General features: G+C 37.0%; 1 protein-coding gene across 1 annotated transcript; it reads left to right on the top strand.

The window, feature by feature from the left end:
* The first annotated feature begins 222 nt into the window (after positions 1 to 222).
* LOC110030611 (probable methyltransferase PMT9) lies at positions 223 to 21,837 on the top strand. The gene is made up of 7 exons (XM_020733406.1): positions 223 to 594; positions 689 to 853; positions 964 to 1,146; positions 1,228 to 1,822; positions 19,777 to 19,889; positions 20,226 to 20,446; positions 21,422 to 21,837. Exons 1-7 carry the CDS (start codon positions 337 to 339, stop codon positions 21,735 to 21,737), a joined length of 1,851 nt encoding a protein of 616 aa, XP_020589065.1. The 5' UTR covers positions 223 to 336; the 3' UTR covers positions 21,738 to 21,837.
* Positions 21,838 to 22,446: the final 609 nt, after the last annotated feature.

Below are 22,446 nucleotides of genomic sequence, written 5' to 3'. Positions count from 1 at the left end.
TTTTCTGATTCATTCGTCTTTCTTTAAAGTCCTGCTGACATAATTTTCATATACAATGAATATGAAAATTTAAATATTAATTATACAAATATATAAAAATTGTGTGCATGACTAAAATACTAAAATTTGAGGACTCTGAATAATGTTTCAATTTAGGTGCAAATTTGCGCCCCCCCACGAGCCAACCTGCGAGCTCAGTCCTACATCCCTGCTTTTCCCTCGCCCCATCTCCCTCATTCCTTGTCCGACTGCCTTGGAATCTGGATCCCGTGTAATTTAAAAGCAAGCTGTGCATAAAGTGAGAGGGGCAGCGAAGAAGGGTTCGCGGGTGGGAAGATGAAGCAGCAGCAGCAGCCACTGCAGAGGCTCAATGCTCCACTGAGCTGCCGGCTCTTCTCCTCCATTCTCATCGCCCTCCTCGTCGCCCTCTTTCTCGTCGTCGTCTACTACGGCGCGTACTTCACCCCCGGTCTCCGCCTCACTGACGACTCCTCCGCTGACAGCTCCGATCCCGTCTTCCGACCTCTCATCCACCGCTCCTTCGACTCCTCGGTGGATTCGTCTTTCTATCCTCATTTCCTGCGCTCTTTCCCGGTACAATCCCCTCTACGCAGATATTTGTTCGCCGTCACTCCCCTTTCTACGCTGCGCTGGAACGAATCGTTTATCTTTGTTGAAATCATTGTAGGTATGCGACCAGAGATTCTCGGAGCTGATTCCTTGCATGGATCGTACCCTCATCTACCAGCTTAAGCTTAAGCTGAATCTATCGGTAATGGAGCACTACGAGCGGCACTGCCCTCCCCGCAACCGCCGCTATAATTGCCTCATTCCTCCGCCTCATGGTTATAGAGTATGTTTTAATTTGTATTCTGGAAGCTGTATTCTATGATTGTGTTGTTTTGTTTGTCTACGTCGGTTGTTCCGATCGCATTTCTTGAACCTGTTTTCTTTCCACTAAAGATTCCAATTAGATGGCCCATGAGCCGGGATGAGGTCTGGAAGGCGAACATCCCACACACCCACCTTGCATTCGAGAAGTCTGACCAGCACTGGATGGTTGTTCGCGGCGACAAGATTAATTTTCCCGGCGGTGGCACCCATTTCCACACCGGTGCTGATAAGTATATCGCCCACATCGCTCAGGTGTTCATTCCATTTCAGCTTTTGAGCTGTCTTTATTCTGAATCCATAAATGGTAGAACCAACTGATAATGCTGAAAACAGATGCTCAAGTTTCCGAATGGTAACCTCAGCAATGGGGGGAATATCCGCACCGTTCTGGATGTGGGCTGTGGTGTTGCGAGTTTTGGAGCCTACCTTTTGCCTCTGGACATCATCGCGATGTCTCTTGCGCCAAATGATGTGCATGAGAACCAGATTCAGTTCGCTCTTGAGAGGGGAATTCCTTCAACGCTTGGTGTCTTGGGAATAATGAGACAACCATTCCCGAGTAGGTCGTTTGATATGGCTCATTGCTCACGCTGTAGGATTGACTGGCTTCAGAGGGATGGGATACTATTATTAGAACTAGATAGGATTCTTAGACCTGGAGGATATTTTGTCTACTCGTCACCCGAGGCTTATGCACAGGATGAGAAGAACCAGAGAATATGGAATTCAATGAGTGATCTTGCAAGGAAAATGTGTTGGAGAATAGCTTCAAAGAAAAATCAGACAGTAATTTGGGTAAAACCATTGACTAATGGATGCTTCTCTAGGAGAGATCCAGAAATGAGGCCTCCCTTGTGCAGTTCGGAAGATGACCCTGATGCAGTTTGGAATGTGCCCATGAAAGCTTGCATCTCACCCTACTCCAGGAGTAAGTAAATATTGTTTATTATTTTTTTTTGGCAGGTTTAATTGCTTAAATATGAGTAACGGCCCTTATGCTGTGTGGCTTTCAATCAAAATGTTAAAGTTTTGTAATTTTTATAGAAAATAATTGGGGTCTGATATGCCAAAACATGAGAGGATTCTCTCTTTTGAGAAATTTATTTGCTGAAATGAGTGTTATTAAGTAGTTTTAGTGTGTGCATGTGAGCAGGAGTGCCTGTGCATGTGCAGATATATGTGTTCATGTATATTTTTGCTTGCAAACCAGCACATTCGTATTCTTTGTTCTTCTTTTTGTTTTTGTTTTTGGCATCTGACTATTGATGAGAGATCAATAAAGGAGTGAGGCCTAAAAGATAAGTTTGGACGGCTGTTTTTCTCTCAGCAATCTCTTATGTTGATTGACATTCCCTGGACATTTTAACTAGTTTGAGAATCACACAAAGGCGCCAAATTTACCATGCTGCTCATATATAAGGTTGTTTTTTTTAATATTTACACATCTTTTCCTCATCTTTGTTTGTATTTTTGTTGAAATCTACTTTCAAATCTCAAAGTCTTTATAAACATTGGTGGGATCTTCTTTCAATTTTTTCATTTTTGGCTTACATCTCTTTCAGCGAACATGCTAAACTACCGATTATGTAGAGAAAATTGTGGCGCACGGTTTAAAAAGACTTCTCTATTTCTTGAAACTATATTCAATCAAAACAATTTTTTAGTTTCTTTTCTTTTTAAATATTGAAAGCTTAGTTTTTAACATTTTACTGTCTGAGTGGTTTATTTAGAAAACATTAATGATTTCTTTTTCAATGTTTCATTGTTTTTATGACAAAATAGATGTCTTTATAATCCAGCAGTAACTTGGTTTCGTGAAACATCAGATTGCTAGGAATTCTATTTGATTTGATGTCAATTCAAGGAATATATTGTTGTAGCATCCTTCCAATTTTTTCACTTATAACAAACTTTTCTTTTGTAATTTGTGAAGTCAAGTTCAAATGTACTTCATATTTTAAGGTGCATGGTACTACATGCTTTGGGGTTGAGGAGGATGATTGCTGGCAATCCTTTCTCTTCTTACCCAAATATAAAGGGAGTACATGTTTCAAGGACGTATCTATAATATACCTTTCATTGTTATTGAAATGTGCAAACAAGATAATATTCCTTTTGTTTATTTTGTGTATTTACTACAGCAAAAAACAATAAACTTTTTCCTTATTACATGAATTAGGCCAACTGAAAATAAGGGAAGGAATTGATTTGAAAAAAAGGAGGGATGTGTACCTAAATGGCGATTTAATGACATAAAAATAGTGAACGAGCTAGTTGAGAAAAAGGCCTCACGAAACCTAGACTCCTTTATTGTAGCTTTAAAATCTACTTCTTGCTGGTTCTTCCTTGATCTTTCTTTATTGTTTTTTTTTTGTTTTTGTGATTGCTCTTTGTTAGACACATCCGACTGACCATATGATTTGAAGACTTATTTTAGGGGCAAGGCTAAAAAGACAATTTAGTAATTTATTATTTATTGTTGTGGGGTATAAATATGACTAATATGTTAAGGATTAGAGTTATCATGATATTGTTGTCTTGAGTCTTAGAGTTTGGATTTGAAAGAGATCACCTACCTCTTGAACTGTAGGTCTTGGGGTTAGCGTTTAAGAGAGATTACCTACCTCTCGAATTGTAGGTGTTTATCCTTTATATATGTGAATTGTGTTTTTTTGTGTTGGTGAAGTAAAAAAATTATTTTTCCTAATTTTGTTGTGAAAATTCTTCTCCGTCTGTACTGAATTGGTATCAAAGTAATCGACTCCGTGGAAACAACAAGAACGAGGTGTCCATATAACCTTGCGATTCCAATTGTATCATGATAAGGGCCAATAGGGAAGCTGAAGACGGGATTGTTTGCAATACATTCATAGTAAGAGCTAGCTGGGAAGTGGGAAGCCGAAGACAGGATCGATCACAATACAGTTGCGATAATTCGACGGGTTTGATCTCGATACAAACACGGTAAGAGCTATACGTGAAGCCAAAATTAGGATCACAGCTTACATATCTCAGTCGCGTCACCTTTATGAAGGAATTTCACAATACAAACATGAATAGTGAACGATTCAAGCGAACGATGAGATCACGACCATCAGACCTCATTGCATAGCGCGACATGAGCTAGCTGGGAAGCGGGTGACAAATCTTGTGCTGGAGTTCCTCAATTCAAATCATCTGGGGAGGCATGTAAGGGATCGAGGCTTACGAGCTGTCGATACAATTGCAATATGGGAGATCTGGGAAGCCACGAGATTGTGGCTTATGATCTTGTCGTACAATTGTGTTTCAAGTTACCTGGGAAATCAAAAATGGGTTCACAAAATACAATTTCGTTTCAGTGAGAAAAAAATGATCTTGGGAGTAATGTTAGCTAAAAATATAGGGGCTTTGGAGGAAAAAAAATTGACAGAGAAGTGAGCCAAACTAGATCGTAAATGGAGGAGCTTTTTTGTCCATTGAGGGATGACTCATCCATCGAGGTGAGATTCACAATCTTGAAAGAAATGATGAGAAAGATTGTGTAGTTTCACAAATTTACGTCTCTTCCCATTGTGGAATTGAGCAGCTGCGTGGAGAGCGGATGCGAGCGACATCAATCAAAAAGCTTCGTGAGGCATTAGAACAGGGTCACTGCTTTAAGCGAATCTGGAGTTGCAGGAGGAATCGAGAGTGGATTTGAGTGACAAAATTTGGGGGAAATTTCATGACATTAGGATGTTTGGAACGAGCGACAGTAGGTGAAACGAGACAACATGCAATTTGGGGCTAGAGATGATCGATTCAAAGGATTTTTGCATGAAATGGTGAATTATGGTGGGTAGGGCCCTTGCGGAGGGTTGCATCCAACTGCACCAGTGTCTTTTGTCGGCAGTTTTTCAGGCGGAAGGCGATTCAAGTGTAATGATGGGGACATAACAGGTGGAGATGATCAGAGGAGTTTGTGAGGATTGATTTTGATACCGCACAGTATTTATAAGGGAGATAAGAGAGTGGTGCTTTGTGGTGACCCCATTTTATGCAGTACTTTGTTAACACTCAATATCATACAGGGGAAATTCAAGAAGCAGGGTTAGGATTCTTGATTGAGTTGAATGGCATGAAAGTGGCACATGACATAGTTGGCAGAGATTCTAATGATGATGAGCTACTGATGAGTTATTTGGGGCTGCATAGTCTCCAAAATTGATGAGAAGTGGAAGCCAGGACACCATCAAATTCGGATACGATCAAAGGACGTGCACATAATAGTATTTTGAACTTAGAGGGTCACTACAGATTTCTTGATAAATGGAAAGGATTGTCAGATGATGGCGTCACGTAGAATCCATACAACTTGTCCCCACAACTGTTTTCTCTCTTCAATCTAAAGGACATTGCATTTAATTTTTTTTTTGGAGGGGAATGATATTAGACACACCGAGCCCATCATATAATTTGAAGACTTGTTTTAGGCGCTTGACTAAAAGGAAATTTTAATAATTTATTATTATTATTATAGGGTATAAATAGGGCTAATATATTTGGGGTTAGGGTTATTATGAGATTATTTTTTTGAGTCTTAGGGTTAGGGTCTGGAAAAGATTGTCTACCTCTCGAAGTGTAGGTGCTTATCATTTATCTCCGAACTAGGGGTGTAAAAGGGCCGACTTGAGCGAGCCCACGTTCGACTCGTTAAAAAATACCATTGTTCGTGTTTGACTCGTTAATATATCGAGCTCAAAAAATTTGTTCGTGTTCGACTGTTCGCGAATGATCTATTTTGACATCCATAGTCACACAACCATAAAATGTTAAGGATAGAGACGAGATTTAAATCTTTTGTGTGATAGAAAAGTACTGCTTAGATTGAAAGAAAAATTTTATAAGACAGTGGTGAGATCTGCTATGCTCTATGGCGTTGAATGTTGGCCTTTAAAAGAGAAGCATAATACTAAGTTAAGTGTTGTCGAGATGAGAATGATTAGATGGATGAGTGGCTTTACATTTAGAGAGAAAATGCAAAATGATTATATTCGTGATAGGGTTGGTGTAGCTCCTGCGACGGAAAAAATTAGAGAAAATCGCTTTAGATGGTTTGGTCACATTAAGCGTGGACCATCTGATGATCCAATTAGGAGAGTAGATGTTTTAGATTCGACTTATGTTAAGAAAGGCAGAGGTACACCTAGGAAAACTTGGGCTTATTGTATAAAAAATGATCTTAATTTATTAGAACTAAATGAAAATATGACACTAAATAGAACGCAATGGAAAAAAAAGATTCATGTAGCCGACCCCACGTAGTGGGATTAAGGCTTTGTTTTTGTTGTTGTTGTGATGAATTTAAGTGCCACTATTGCGGTGACTTCAATTGGGTCAAGATGCCTTTTTCACCATTTTTAGACCTCATTGCTCTACAAGCATGGATCTACATTATGATTCTGATAATAATTTGTTTTGTAAAGGTTTAGTTACTATGAAGCTTGTTAATTCTATAGTTTAAAGGGTGTATGCTTCAGGGGCTAAGATTATGTTTTATTATTGACTTTTAAGACACCATTTGAATTATGAATCATGATTATAAAGTGATTAGTCTTAATATTTGAAATAAGGAAGCATGAAAGTATGCCTTGGATAATATTTTAAAAGCTCAAACAAAATAGTATTCTTTTGGGTAGGGTTATGGCGGGCCTCTATAATAGGAGACTTTAATTAACGACTTCAAAAGCAGTAAATAAGCTAGATGGGAGATTGAACTTTAACAAGCCTCTTATAAACTCCTCAATGGAAGCCTTAGAATATTCCCCTTTGTTCTTCTTTGATCTTCCTCCTTGATGCTCTTTTTATTTTTTTTTCTCCTTACTTTGATGGTTTCTCCATGCAGCTCTTGAATAGCACCCATCCGTTCTCCTTATGCTCTTCTCAAGTTGAGAAATGAGAAAGTGGGTTTCTAGAGATGAGGATATGGTGAGGGGTTAGTCTTTAGATAGAGGGAGTTAGAGTGGCGTAAATTTTCAAGGCTTGTAAGAGGGAGAGGGAGAGGGAGAGGGAGAGGGAGAGGGAGAGGGAGAGTGTGTAAAACTTTAATGCAAGCTAGATATTTATAGAAAGAAAGTGTATACTTGGCCTAATATTAGTGATAAGAGTTTCTTTTTTTGTGGATAAATTATCAAATAAGCCTGCTTTCATGTCTTAATAAACATTTCTTTTTTTGATAAATAATTTTGAATGCTTCTTCTATCTCTCCCTTTAGTTAGACAGTCCTCCTTGCGTGGAGATATTTTTGAATATTTTAAATAATCGGTACTGGAACTAATTCAAAGAATTTATGAAGAAGAAATGAAAGGTTTTCGATAAAAAAAACAGGGTGATAAAATTTGACAACGATATGTATCTACGACGGGAAAAGCTTGGATATGTAGGCCAGTAACGAAGCGTTGTTTTCTTCTACTATCACAACCCAACAAGGCAAGTTAAACAATTATTCCATAGAACTCTTTTTCAAAGATGAAGCTGCTCCTCAACTTTTCATGATATTTTGTTATCATAAATGAATAAACATCAACAATTATTTGTAGATTACACCATTTAGATGATGATTATGATTATGTTTGTTATTTACGAACAGAGAAATGTTCTTCTTTTAGTCATGGTTATGATGATTATTTCTTTGTCGTCACAAAGATTTTAGAATTTATCATCTCATCCGGGTAATGCACTTGCAGGTACGATCTTTAAATGAGGCTTTTCACTCGAAACCCATACAAATCCATTAATGCAAAACCACATTTTCTTCTGGCTTCACAAATTTAATATCCTAATCTAGTTAAAATGCATGGTAGAATTTTATGATCCTTCGCTCCATGATGATTGCCCCTATGAAGATGTTTATGATTAAGACATTTTTTTGATGAATAACCAAAGCTTGAGGAACTGTGATTATTTAGCACCTAAGTTTATTGTTTTGTATTGAGCCTGAAATATTATATGAGGTTAATAAAAAACCTACTGTTTGATGAAAAGCTTGAGTCTGAGAATCAGGTCACAAGTCAACTTTTGTTACAATTACTTCACTTTCAAGTTGTTTAGTTTTATTAAAAAAAAATATTCTAATACATTCTTTGACCCCTTATTAGGCTACATAAGTGCTATATATAGAAGAAAAAGATAAAACACAAGTCTTTGTAGCGTGATTTGTAGCTTGAAAGGGTTCTCAGTCGTATAATGATTTTTTGAATTCAAAGTAAAGGCAGGCGTATGCCCAGTTGACACTAGTAGTTGAGTTAATGATTAGCTGAGTTGATGAGCAATGGTGGGTATGAAAGCTTTGCTAAGTTGACTTTGTCAACTCATCATTGGGGCCAAGTTGGGTTTTGAGCTTGGCTGATTTAAATTATGCCTTCTATGTATTTTCTAATGATTTGATTTAAACCATCAGAAATTTTGCAATGCAAATGGTGCTCGTCGGCTATGGTATGGTATTTCATTGAAGTTACTTGGAAGTTAGGTTGCAACTGCCAATTTCCTTAAAAATTAATCACCGCTTGCGTGAGATTTTCATTTCTTTCAAAATTAGCTCTACTGGGAAATCTCTATTTCTTCAACTTGATCCACACTAGATCTCCTTCCTGAAAATTCACATTTTTCCTTATTTTATTAACTTGCATCTGGTACTTATGGTTCTGCTTGATGTCTTTCCCAACCTCCTCGCGTGTCCTCTGAATCTTTTGTACTCTCACCTTAGCATCCACACTAACTTTTGACATAGGAAGAATTGGTACTAGTTGAAGCGGGGTTAGTTAATTGCGCCAATACACAATCTGAAAAGATGTATGTTTCGTAGTCTAGCTCACGAACCTGTTGTAGGAAAACTTGGCTTGGGGGTTCCCCACCGTTTGATGCTTTTTCCTATAAAACACCTCAGGGGGTTCCCTAAACTCCTATTCCTCGCTTTTGTCGGACAATCTGTCCTTGGATGAGATGTCGAGTTGAATTGAAGCTTAGGACCAAGCTTTTCTCATAAATGTCTAAAGAAGTGACTAAAAAACTTGACGTCTCTATCAGAGGTAATGATTTTGGGCATCCCATGTAGACTCACTTTCTCTCTGCAGTATGAATCAATTGTACGTGATGCATTTAGTGTCTTATGGCATGACACAAAATTAGCCATCTTCAAGAACCTGTCAACCACGACCATCACTGTATTTATGTTCCACTTCATCCTGAGAAGACATACTATGAAATCCATGTTGACAACCTCCCAATGAGTCTTTAGTACTGGTAATAGGGTATACAACCTCGTATTTCCCCTCTAGTTTTGGCTAGGTGATAAAATCATTGCTGCCTAATGCATTACTCCACATCTCTCGTTAGTCTGGGCGAGAAGAAATGTTCCTTCTCAATCCTTCACCATTGCAAGGGTCTTGTTTCTGCCAAAGTTACCCTCTAGTCATCCGTTGTGACTATTTTGAATGATGGACTCCCTCAACGAACATTTGGGTACACAACTTGTTCAGGTGGAACAAATAACCATTAGCTTTGTGTTACGGTCCTGTGGGCCTCTTCTGACAAAGTTATAAAATTTCCTTGAAATCCTTATCCTTTTCGTACGGTTCCTTCACCTCAAATCTCATGACTTTGTCCTGCATGGTGGTGATCAACAAATGGCGGTGACTCAAGGCTTCTGCTACCCCATTCTGACTTTCTGCCTTTTGCTTAAGCATGAACTGGAATAAAATCAAGAACTCAACTCAAAAAGCATGTCTGCCATTTAACTTGCTCTGGTTATTCAAGAACCTCAGAACCTCATGGTCTATAAATAGAGTGAACTCGTTCGTAAATAGGTTGTCACTCTAATGGTTCAGAGCTCTCACAATGTCATAGAACTTTTTGTCGTCTGTCGAATACTTTCTCCGGGATTCATTCAACGTCTCACTGAACAAGTCTAATGGGGTATCCTCTCTGATTCAATATTGCTCTAATCCCCACGTTAGGATCATCAGATTCCACCGCGAACAACTTGTTGAGATTTGTGGAGCCTGATTGGCTACAACAACAACAATCCAATGAATTTTAGTGCTTGCAACATCAACACATTTCAACGCTCCTGGAGGCGCCCCCTCACCTAGATCTAGAGAGCCCCCCTCCCCCCTCACTCCTACTTTGCGGTGCCCTTGAACTTGGATCCAGAGGGAGTGGTGCGGGATAGGGGTGGTTTTTCAATTTACAAGATTTTTAAATCCTTCGTTTTCACGAACGGTGGTTTCTATCGCTTGATGTGGGCAGAACTCTTGTGTGTGAAGAAATTTCGCAAGAGAATTCTCTCGACGGTGCTTTTGCATGGAGCGGTGAAGTGTGAAAAAGAATATTTCACCAATTTCTCTCATGTGATTGAGAGAGGAGGAGCATTCTAATGTTGTGAGTTCCAAGAGTAGAGAGTTGAAGTGCTGAAAAATCAGTACATTTCTATGATTTTGGTACTGTCTAACTCATGATCGTCTCTATCTTCATAAGGCCCGTCTGATTGCTTGCACCAAATACAATGTAACAGAAAAAACATGCATATGCCTTCATGAAGTGCCACTTCTTTGGGTGGGCATTTAATCTTGATGAGTAGTCCCAGATGCTCCTCGTCAAAGTAAAAAAATAATTACCCATAGAATTAGAGAATGACACTATATTATATATAAAATGAAAATTGGTATAATTACTGAGAACGAAACATGTTAAATTTGGAAAAACGAGAAACGAGCTATAAATTAAAGAGAGCATGGTTTACAATCACTGTAGAGACTCCTTCCATTTTTTTGTGACAATTGTGCAATAAAATCGTATTATATAAAAGAAAATGAATTTTTCAGTGGATTATTACTTGTTGTAGACAAGGATGTCGTCAAAGTAAACAATCACAAACTTCCTAACGTTAATCCAGAACACCTGGTTCATTAGTCTCATGAAAATATTAAACCCATTGGATACTTGTACAACTCATCTCTGGTCTTTAAGGTCATCTTCTACTCACCTCCTAGTCTCATCCTTATCTAACGATATTTGTTGCGCATGTTGATCTTAGAAAAGATAATGACGCTATGCAACTGATTCAATAGATCATCCAGGCAATGTTAATATTTTGAGCATATAGGTTGAATGCCTTTTTCCTTTGATTTCATTCCAATAAATAATAGTCTGTACAATCTAATTTAGGTACATAATAAAATGTATAATCTATTTTAGGTAGCTTAATAAAACATATTTCTAATCTAAATATTCAGCTTAAAATAGAATAATCTGTGCAATTCAAATAAGGAATTTAATGCAGCAATTTAAAAAAGGAAACATTTAATTCGATCTGATTTCATTTATTCTTGCTCTGATATGTCCCTCAAATTGATGTTGGCTGATCAAGAAACATCAATTTGTCAACAAGAAACTGATGACGCTATCGAGAGTGGGCCTTAGTAAATATGTCGGCTGTTTGAAGATCAGACGAGATGAGGAAGAAATAACACAATTATTATAGGCTTCTTAAATAGAATGATAGTCCACTTCAATGCATTTTGTGCGCTCACGAAACACAGGATTAGCAGTAATCTGAATAACACTAGTATTATCCGCATAAAGAGAGGTAGACTCAATTTGAGGAAAATCAAGCTCAGCCAACAAACCCCGAAGCCACATGATCTCAGAACAAGCCGAGGACATAACGCGATATTCAGACTCAGTAGATGATTTAGACACTCGATCTTGTTTCTTATTTTTTCAAGAAATTAAAAGTTGTTGAGACACATATACCAGCTAGTAATAGATCGACGTGTATCAGAATAACCAACCCAATCAACATCACTATAGGATGTTAAGCAAATAGGAGAATCCGCAGAAAAGAATAAGTCACGATGAGAAGTACCTTTCAAATACCTAACAATATGGCGTATTGCAGCTAAATGAAGATATGTAAGTACCTGCATAAATTGACTAACTTGTTGCACATAAAATGAAATATCAATACGTTTGATGGTTATATAATTGAGAGTCCCAACAAGTTGTCGATACAGAGATGCATCAGATAGAAAGTCACCATCATTCCGTTGATATTTGACATTCACTTCCAAAGTAGTATCGACAGGACAACCCTCTTGAAGCCCAACCAAAGCAATGAGTTTCTTAGTATAATTATGCTGGTGAAGAAAAGTGCCAGCAGGAGAAGAGTGAACCTCGAAGCCACATGATCTCAGAACAAGGCGAAGACATAGCGCGATATTCATACTCAGTAGATGATTTAGACATTCGATCTTGTTTCTTATTCTTTCAAGAAATTAAAGAGTTATCGAGACACATACACCAGCTAGTAATAGATCGACGTGTATAAAAATAACCAACCCAATCAACATCACTATAGACTGTTAAGCAAATAGGAGACTCCGTAGAAAAGAATAAGCCACGATGAGAAGTACCTTTCAAATACCTAACAAAACGACATATTTCAGCTAAATGGAGATGTGTAAGTGCCTGCATAAATTGACTAACTTGTTGCGCATCAAATGAAATATCAAGACGTGTGATGATTATATAATTTAGACTCCCAACAAGTTGTCGATACAAAGATGGATTAGATAGAAAGTCACCATCATTCCGTTAATATTTGACATTCACTTCCAAAGGAGTATCAATAGGACGCCCCTCTTGAAGCTTAGCCAAAGCAATGAGTTTCTTATTATAATTATACTGGTGAAGAAAAATGCCAACAGAAGAAGAGTGAACCTCAAGGCCTAAGAAATAAGTTAAAAACCCCAAATCCTTCATATGAAAAGTTTCCTAAAGACGCTTCTGTAATTGAGACATTGAGTATCATATCCCGTGATGACAATATCATCAACATAGACTAATAACAACACAATTCCCTTGTTAATCTTGCAAAGAAATAATGAATAAATCATACTGACTTTGAATAAAAGAGAAGGTAAGAAGAGTATTACATAACTTTTCAAATCATGTTCGTGAAGTCTGTTTCAAACCGTATAGAGATCGTTTGAGCTTGCAAACATCATGTGAGGGTGTAGAAAACAAACATGGACGAGGAGTCATATAAATATCTTCATTGAGGTCTTTATGCAAAAATGCATTCTTGACATCCATCTGCCGTAAGGACCAGCTATTAGAAACAACAATATATAAGGCAAGTCGAACAATTGTCATCTTAGATACAGGTGCAAATGTCTCTTCATAATCAATTCCATACGTCTGTTGATTGCCAAGAGCTACCAATCATGCCTTATATTTGTCAAGGGAGCCATCAGATCGGACCTTAAGGGAATAAAACCATTTAAAGCCAATGGGTTTAACGCCTTCAGGACATGAAACAATATTCCAAGTGTGAGTATCTTGAAGTGCCTGAAGTTCCTCTTGCATGACTTTTATCTAACAAACTTATTTAGCAGTTTGAGATAAAGATGTAGGAACTGTATTATTAGTTAAAATTGTAGAATAGCCATATCTATTTGGAGGACGAATGTGCCGAGTTGATCGTCAAAGAATCAATGGAGCATTTTCAGGGGCAGAGTCGAGAAGGACTGGAGATGAAGGGGCCAGACGTTGTGTATAGACAATGTCAGACTTGAATCGTTTATCAAAAGAAAAATCATCAAAGTGAGAAAGTATAACAATGTTAAATGTCGAAAGATGATGCTGAAAATAATATTCATGTTCAAAGAAAGTCACATCTCGAGAGATACGTCATCGATTATTAATCGAGTCATAACACACAAAACTTTAATGATTAGGACTGTAACCCATAAAAGCACATCAAACAGATTAGGCTGCCAACTTATGACGTTCATGAGCAGGTAAATGAACAAAGCAAACACATCAAAAAGTATGTAGCATATGATAATTAGGATGTTTACAAAAAATTCGATAATAGGGAGAATCAAACTTCAATTGTCGGGATGATAAACGACTAATCAGATAAATTGCAATAGATAAAACTTCTGTCCAAAACTTAGCTAGAACAGAAGATTCTAGCAACAATGTACGCACCATATCCGATAGATGACGATTTTTCTGTGGGGCAACTCCATTTTGCTGAGGTGTATATGGACATGAACGTTGTGAGATGATACCCTTGTTATGAAGAAATGCTTGAAACTTATGAGACATGTATTCACTACCATTGTCAGATCATAAGGTTTTAATACAAGTGAATAACCGAGTTTCAACATATGTCCAAAGGTTTGAAACATGGTAAACACTTCTGCTTTAGAATGCAAAAAATAGATCAATGTGAATCGACTGTAATCGTCAATAAATGTCACAAAATATTTAAACTGAGCATGTGAAATAATATGTGTAATCCCCCAAACATCACTATGAATAATATCAAAATATTTATTGTCACGACTGTCCAAATAGGAAATACCAATGTCTTATTTTTGCCCAGTTTACAGGAAGAACGGTTAACTAATAAATTTTATCTATAGAACCAAGAGCACCACTTTGCAACAAATGATTTAAAACAAGATTATTTGGATGACCTAATCGTCTATCGCAGATGGTAACCTTATTTTCAACCACTGAAGAAACAAATGACAACGTCTGAGAAATGGTAAATTGTAATGGAAATAATCTGCCCACTTTAGGCCTATCACGTTCCCCGACATCTGATCTTACACAACACAACCAACACGTAAAAAATGTACACATAGTTATTATTCACTATTTGACCAATAGAAAGTAAATTCGTAGATAATTTAGGAGAAATCAAAACATGTCGGAAGAAAGGGCTAATATCACCAATTGTCATAATTGGAATATTATTTTCATTAATAACCTGAATATGTTGAGTTTCAGTATACGAGCGTTGATTATGCAATAAATTAGATGTGTCAGTCATATAATTCGTGGCGCTTGAATCAACAAATCAAGGAGATGGAACAAAAGTAAGTGTTATTTTTCTCTTGAAGATCAAGAACAGAAAAAACATAGAGAATCATTTATTGAACCATATCTGGTGTGACAACAGATTGATTGTAGTCGACAATTGTTGATGTTGAACCAGGATTGTGAGAGTCGGATGTTGTAGCATGAAGTGCTTGTGATTTGCAATTTTGCGTGTAGGACACTCCTTGATAATATGTCCATTTTTCTTGCAATAATTGCAGAACTGTTTCTTACATTGGCGAGCAATATGATCAAATTCTTTGTAGTTGTAACACTGCTTTGTTTCCTTTCCTTGGGTTTGAGTGGCATATGCAACATTAACTATTTCTGTTGATCCGCGGTTGTACTTATAGTTGTTTGTGTCGCCAATCTTTGTTTTTCGCGCAGTAATTCACCAAAACTTACATCTAAACAAGGAATCAGATCTTTGTTCAACAACCCGGCCCGAACATGTTCAAATTCTGGTCTGAGTTTTATAAAAAACTGATTACGCCGACTCACTTCATGAATAGCCTGAAGACAAGCTAAATTCTCTTTCAATACCTTAGCATTGATAATGTTAGAATATTCGCTCCATAAATTTAAAAAGCCAGAATAATATTGCTTAATTGAGAGATTGCCTTGAATATAATTACTCATATCGAGTTCCAATTGAAAGCGTCTTGCAGTGTTATTTTGATTGTAGACACGCTTTAAGTATTCTCACATTTCTTTAGCAGTCTCAAAGGACCGTAAATTGTTCAATATATGAGTCTCAATAGATCCCAAAATCCAAGAAACAATTCGAGCATCCTTTGCCTCCCATTGACCAAGATCTTTCAGCTCTTTAGGAGTTGAAGAAGACCCATCAATATGACCCCAAAACTTTTTCCCTTTCAAATTGTGTTTTGTTAGATTTGGTAGGGTTCATTTTTTCCTTGTAGATTTGGCCATGGTTTTGAGTTTGCTGATTTAGGCAGGTTTTTGTTTGAAGAAGGAAGAGTGCGTGGGATTGAACTGTTTCACCTTCTATTGTCTGGAGGAACGCACGCTACGGTTCTGTGAGGAGAGTAATTTGATGACCGCAGGTAATTACCGTTTAAATATTTGGATGATATATCGGGCTGTAATTTAGAAGTCATTTACACGTTAAAATAAACCTTTTAGAGCTCTAATTTAGGGCCCCTAGAGCACCGCTGCTAAGCTGTCCCCCGGGGCTCTTTTCAATTCCTTTTTTTTTTTTTTTGGGTGCCGCAGAGATTTTATACATGCTTGATCCTATGGATTTGATCATTTCTAATCTCAACAGTTGAAGGTGAAGCAATTTCCATTGCTATATATTTTTTTTTCTTTTTGTGCGGCATGTTATGTGTTGTCCTTCTGCCTTTATGTTTGGGAGAAAATGAGTTTTATTTCAAGGTGAACAAATAAATTTTGTCCTGTTATTTCATTTTTTGTGGAGTTTGTTCAGCGATTTTCCTTTGGACAAGGATTCAGGATTGTTTGTGTATGATGTGCCCGATCTTTCTTCTCTTCATTCACCACACAACTGATAGGGAGGCTGTTTGATAGATATTACTTTTAAATTACTTGGCTGGAACTAAGTTCGATGAATGCTATTTGACCTTTGGGAGCGGATAATTTGTTTGACTAGGCAGATAAAGATAAGATAATTAGTATATTCAAAGCATTAAGCACATGCGAGAGTTTGTTTTTTCTTCAATGCACAAAGCACAGAGTGAAGTGGTGCTTTTACTAACTAGAAGGTTAATAGTTATTTAATTATCTAAACTTAAGCCACATGAAGTAATAGCTTTAACCAAACATAACAACGCGTTTAACAACAATGATTTTCAGTTTGTCTAAATCAAACAAAAGTAAAGTTATAAATGATAAATTAAAGCATAAATTAAAGAAAGAATGCTTAAAAATTAAGAACACTTATAAGATTGAGTGACCAACTAGAGTAATAATTTTAAACAAATATAATGATACATTCAATATGAGATTTTAACTACTCAAAAGGAAAAGATCGAAGATATAAATGATGAAGTCATGACAGAGCACTTGAAAGAAAAAACTCCTGAGATTGGATATCTAACTAGAGATAGAGATATGGATGCTTCATGAGGTAAAAGAGTGTGCGACGATGAGGCATTTAGAAGCATTCTCAAGAAGAATGTTGTGAAAAAAAAAATGCAAGCATCACTAGCAACATGAATCATCGAAAAGCATATGAAAAATTAGTGTTTAAGATAGGTTGAAGAAAATAATCATCATAATGATGACAAGCTCTAACTGAAGTGAACGAAGCACCAATGAGCTACTAATTGAATGATTATGAGAAAATATTGAGCGAGGAGAGGGAATATCAATCCTTATTTATTTTTACATATGCTTAATCGAGCCATGATATATGTGTTAGGTATGGCTCATATACCGGAAGTTGAAGTTTCTTGAAGTGAAGATGTGTGTCTCTTGGTGAAGAGTTGTCTCTTCATATTTTGTGGGTTGGGGGGAGCAAGTGCGTGTTGGTAATTTATCTATGGGTTTTTTATATGTCTATAGATATGTGTAACCCTTGGGTATGTAACTGAACTCCTCTGAAATAGTGAAATTCGCCGCTTGCTCTCGATGATGTAGACATCTTTGACGAACCACGTAAATCTGTGTTCTTTTCGGGTGTAATTTTTCTCGTTCCATTTTTTTACTTCGTCGTCGATCGTTCTCCTGTTTGATTTATATATATATATATATATATATATATATACCACATCAACTGATATATTGGTATAGTTCATATCAACTGGTATCAGAGCCAATGACTGCGGCAGTTTGACGAGTTTTGCTTCGGGGAGTTCGCGGTAGAGGCGGTGTGGAGGCTTCGAGGCGCAACAGTTCACGAACCTTCGCGGTGTTCAGCAAGGTGGAGTTCGTGAACATGAGTTTGCGTGCAATTACCGCGAACATGAGCGTTTGTGAATAGAGGTGCTCGACGAGTGGAGTTCGCAAGTTTGTCGCAGGAGTTACGGCAGGTGGTGCTCGATGAGCGGAGTTCACAATTTTGTTGCAAGAGGAGTTGCGGTGGGTGCAATTGAGACAGGTGTTCGTAAGTTTGTGTCACGAGGAGTTACGGCAGGTGCAGTTCCTGCAGGTGTTCGCAAGTTTGTCGCTGGAGTTGCGACAGGTGCAGTTGTGACAGGTGGTGCTCGGTCAGCAGGGCTCGCAAGTTTGTCACAGGAGTTGTGGCAGGTGCAGTTGCGGCAAGTGGAGTTCACAGGTTTGTCGCAGGAGAAATTGCGACATGTGGAGTTCATAGGTTTGTCGCAGGAGAAATTGCGACATGTGGAGTTCATAGGTTTGTCGCAGGAGAAATTGCGACATGTGGAGTTCGCGAATTTCGCAGATTGTTCGCAAGTTTGTCGCAGGAGAAATTGTGACAGGTGGAGTTCGACTGGTGTCCGCAGTATTTCAGCTGAATTTTTGTGCGAACAAGAAATATGCTTCGTGTGAAAAATTTGATTTACGAATCACTGGAAACTGCGGGAAATTGCTGCAAATTGACAGAAGAAATTTCATGTTTATTTGAATTTATTTGTAGTGTGTGTTTTATTTCATACAAGACAGGTAAAATTTGCTGCAGCATTAAATTCGAATGACAATGTCTGATGCAAAATTCAAGATAGTGAAGTTTGGCGGAACATGAAACTTCATATTGTTGCAAACAAAGGTGAAAGATTTGTTGGCACAAGAAATTTTTTGAAGGCATTGCGGGCTACGAAACCTGATGGTAATATCTATCAACTGTTGGGGAGTACAGTTGTGGGTATAGTGCACTCTATCGGATCATATGATGAAAATGTAGCAGATATGTTGATCAAGCTAGATATTTTCAACAAGTTCTTGGGTGACTTGAACTTGTTGAATGTTTGCAGTTGCTAGTTGGCATGGTTGCTCAACCCACTACGGTGTAAGAAACTCCATGAAGTATTTCTCCGAAGGGGTTGGATATTCGCCAAGGTGGAGAATTGTTAGGTATGACTCATATACCGGAAGTTGGAGTTTCTTGAAGTGAAGAGGTGTGTCTCTTGGTGAAGAGTTGTCTCTTCATATTTTGTGGGTTGGGGGGAGCGATGGCGTGTTGGTAATTTATCTATGGGTTTTTTATATGTCTATATATATGTGTAACCCTTGGGTATGTAACTGAACTCCTCTGAAATAGTGAAATTCGCCGCTCGCTCCCGAGGATGTAGGCATTTTTGCCGAGCTTCGTTAAATCTCTGTGTTCTTCTTTTGGTTTGTGTCGATTTTGTGATTGTTTGGCCCTAAATTTCACAACAATATGAACCAGGATTTTGTTATGTGATGGAGTTGTGCAAGAAACAATATAACATGACGTGATTAAGTGCCATGATATACTCACTTTGCTTTTAGTTTACCTTTTTTAGGCATGCATCCGTAGAGCTGTATTCTTTTTAAAGCCTGCTTTTAATTAAATAGCGAGCAGATGATATTGAAATTGAATTAATGTGAAGATAAAATAACATTATAATCTTTGTTAATCTATATTTTAAGGATTATAGAGGTCAAGATGACGATGATATTTAAAACATTTTTTTTATGATGATATTTGAAGGATTATAATAATTTATTAATATCAAAATGTTCATTTAAAAGTCAATAGAAATTAAAAGTAAATGAAAATTCAGGAGAGGGTGATGGATTTATTTTTGTTCAAACTTGGCAGAACTGGGTCAGAACTGATATCCTTTGCTGCTAGTTCTGGTCAATATTTCTAGAAATGCATGAAACTGATATTTTTGGTCGGAGACTTAAGACCATGCTTTGTGCTAAGTTAGTTGGCTTTAGGATGATTCTCAACTGGGCTTCAGTCGTTTAAAAAACATGAAATTTTGATATTTTATACCTTTATTTGTCGGACTCTAATGTTTTTCCTGAATCATAACAATGTGACTTTTTGCTTAACAGGGGTGAATAGGGCTAAAGGCAGCGAACTACTTCCATGGCCTCAGAGGTTAACAGCACCACCTCCTCGTTTGGAAGAACTTGGTATCTCTTCCGACAAATATCAAGAGGATAACGTGTGTTCTCGTAAACTTTTCTCACTATCTATTGTTTTTAAGTTAGCGTCATTTACATACATACCCCTCAATTCTCATATGTTTACCTATCTAACACCTAAACAATCATATACATACATACCACTTAAATCTTTAACATTACATAAAAAATATCACCTTTTTTAAAGTGAAATGCACTTTATCATGCATTGGTTTATGATACCAAAGTATTTTAAGTGTAAATATCAAACGTTGGGTGTTAGATAAGTACACAAATTGTGTGGTAGGTATGTATCTCTTTTAAGTTTTTTCTAAACAAGTTTTAGAATTTCTAACTGATTTGTTGCTGCATTTCAGCTGATATGGCACAAGAGAGTGATTCAGTATTGGAAACATTTGAGTTCTGAAATACATAAGAATTCCATTAGAAATGTAATGGATATGGGAGCAAATTTTGGAGGTTTCGCTGCAGCTCTCGCAGATAAAGATGTGTGGGTTATGAATGTAGTTCCTGTTGATGAATCTAGCAAATTGAAGATCATTTATGATCGAGGTTTAATCGGAACGATCCATGACTGGTATGTATTTATATTTCACACCCTTGCAAACCTGCTATCTGTATTTATCAAAGTTGTGAAAATCGGACTGGACATCAAACCGGAAGAAGGAAATATTCAAGGTTCATTGGTTCTACGGTGGTTAAAATTAGGGTTGAACCGGATGACATAATAAATATAAAAATTAATTAAATATGACATAAATAACATAATAATGATATATTACATGCAAGTACTAATTAAAATGTGATCAAAATTGCATCATAAAATATAAAACATAAATAAAAATAAACTCAATAATTTTAAATATAAAAATATTTAATATTTTTCTAATTTAAATATCTTAATTTCTCCTTAGGCTTTTGTTTCTTCAATTCTTAATCCAAATCATTACACCGTTAAAACGGACGCATCCTTGGGAATGATTTCATGCCTCAAAGATAGAAAACTTTGATGGGTTTGGGCTTTAGAAGTCTCATAGTTAAAAGAAATATTTGGATTATGGTTTAGAGATGCTATAGAATATCCCTTTTCTATGTATGTAATCAGATTCAACACTGCCACTTACTGACACAATTTTTATGTCTTTACATATCTTTTTCATGCAAAAGTTTATGACACCGAAGTGTAAATATCGAACTTTAGGTGTTAGATATGTCAATACATATGAATTTTGTGGTATATAGGTAAATTTTATATTATTGGGGCATTTACATACATACCACCCAATTCTTATATATTTACATATCTGACTCCCACTCCCCAATTTTACTTTTTTGCATTAATACCACCCAAATCTTTCAAATCACATCAATAATACCACCACCATTTAACTTCTAATTCATGCATAGGTAAAATGTTTGTGCAAATAAAAATTGAAGTTTAGTTGTTAGATATGTGACACGTAGGAATTGATTGGCATGTATGTTAAAATTAACCGCATCTAGGCCTTGGATTAACAATGTGGATGGCCTTGGATTAACAATGTGGATGCAGGTGCGAGTCGTTCTCGACCTACCCGCGCACCTACGACCTGCTCCATGCCTGGTTCGTCTTCTCCGACGTAGAGCGGCATGGCTGTAGTCTGGAGGATCTGCTTATTGAGATGGATCGAATCTTGCGGCCGCACGGCTTCGTCATCATCAGAGACCAATCCCTTACTGTAAATTACATTCGGAGGTATCTCAAACCATTGAGATGGGACTATTGGTCTTTTGAGTTCGAACCAGTTGTTGATGCTCTTTCCAGAGGGGATGAAAGGGTTCTAATTGCCAGAAAAGCTCTTTGGAGGGAGAAATCTGCAGCTCTGTAAAGACCTCCTCATAGACTTCCATGTCTTGTTTTTTTTTTTTTTTTATAAGTTTTTGTAATTTGGGAACCATTGTTTTTGTTTTTGGTTTTGTTTTTTTAGAAGTTTTTTTGTATGATGGTATGCTGTAATTTTTATTGGGTATTTGTTTTCTTGTTGCAAATAAAATTTTCATTTTAGCTTGCAGAGCCATTGAGGCTTTACTTAGGTTTTAGGAGTGTCAATTCAGGTCAACATGTCAAGTTTTGGTTCAACCCAAATTCGACACGACCTGAATAGGTTCGACTCGCACCTGACCTAACTATAATATGAGTCAAAAGTTTCAATCCGAACCTGGCCAGTATAATATGTTTAACATATGGAATAATATTTATTCTGGTTAAAATTGGGTTAATTTTAGGTAGTTTTTGGATTAATGGGTTGATTTCAAGTCAATTGAGACTTGTCGAGTCATTTTTAAGTCTTGAGCATTGATGGGTTAATTTGATCCGACCCTAACGGGTTAGAATATTTATATCGAACTTGTCAAAAAAATTATTAAAAGTTTTCATCATTATTTATTATTCACTATAAAGCCTCTCTCTCTCTCTCTCTCTCTCTCTGTGTCCATCTTTATCTCTCTTTTTGTATGTGTATGTGTATATATATGTATTTATTTATTTATTTATTTATATAGGGGTTTGAGCCCGATGATAACAAATGTGATGTAGTT

Source organism: Phalaenopsis equestris, unplaced genomic scaffold (assembly GCF_001263595.1).
Source record: "Phalaenopsis equestris unplaced genomic scaffold, ASM126359v1 Scaffold000741, whole genome shotgun sequence".
Taxonomy (NCBI): Eukaryota; Viridiplantae; Streptophyta; class Magnoliopsida; order Asparagales; family Orchidaceae; genus Phalaenopsis; species Phalaenopsis equestris.
This window is presented reverse-complemented; position numbering and strand designations above follow the sequence as displayed.

Bases quoted from the DNA above. Each gene is read 5' to 3' on its own strand.
- LOC110030611 (XM_020733406.1), top strand. From the start codon at position 337: ATGAAGCAGCAGCAGCAGCCACTGCAGAGGCTCAATGCTCCACTGAGC. The intron at 595-688 runs GTACAATCCCCT...AAATCATTGTAG, and splicing joins ATTTCCTGCGCTCTTTCCCG to GTATGCGACCAGAGATTCTC. The intron at 19,890-20,225 runs GTGTGTTCTCGT...GCTGCATTTCAG, and splicing joins ACAAATATCAAGAGGATAAC to CTGATATGGCACAAGAGAGT.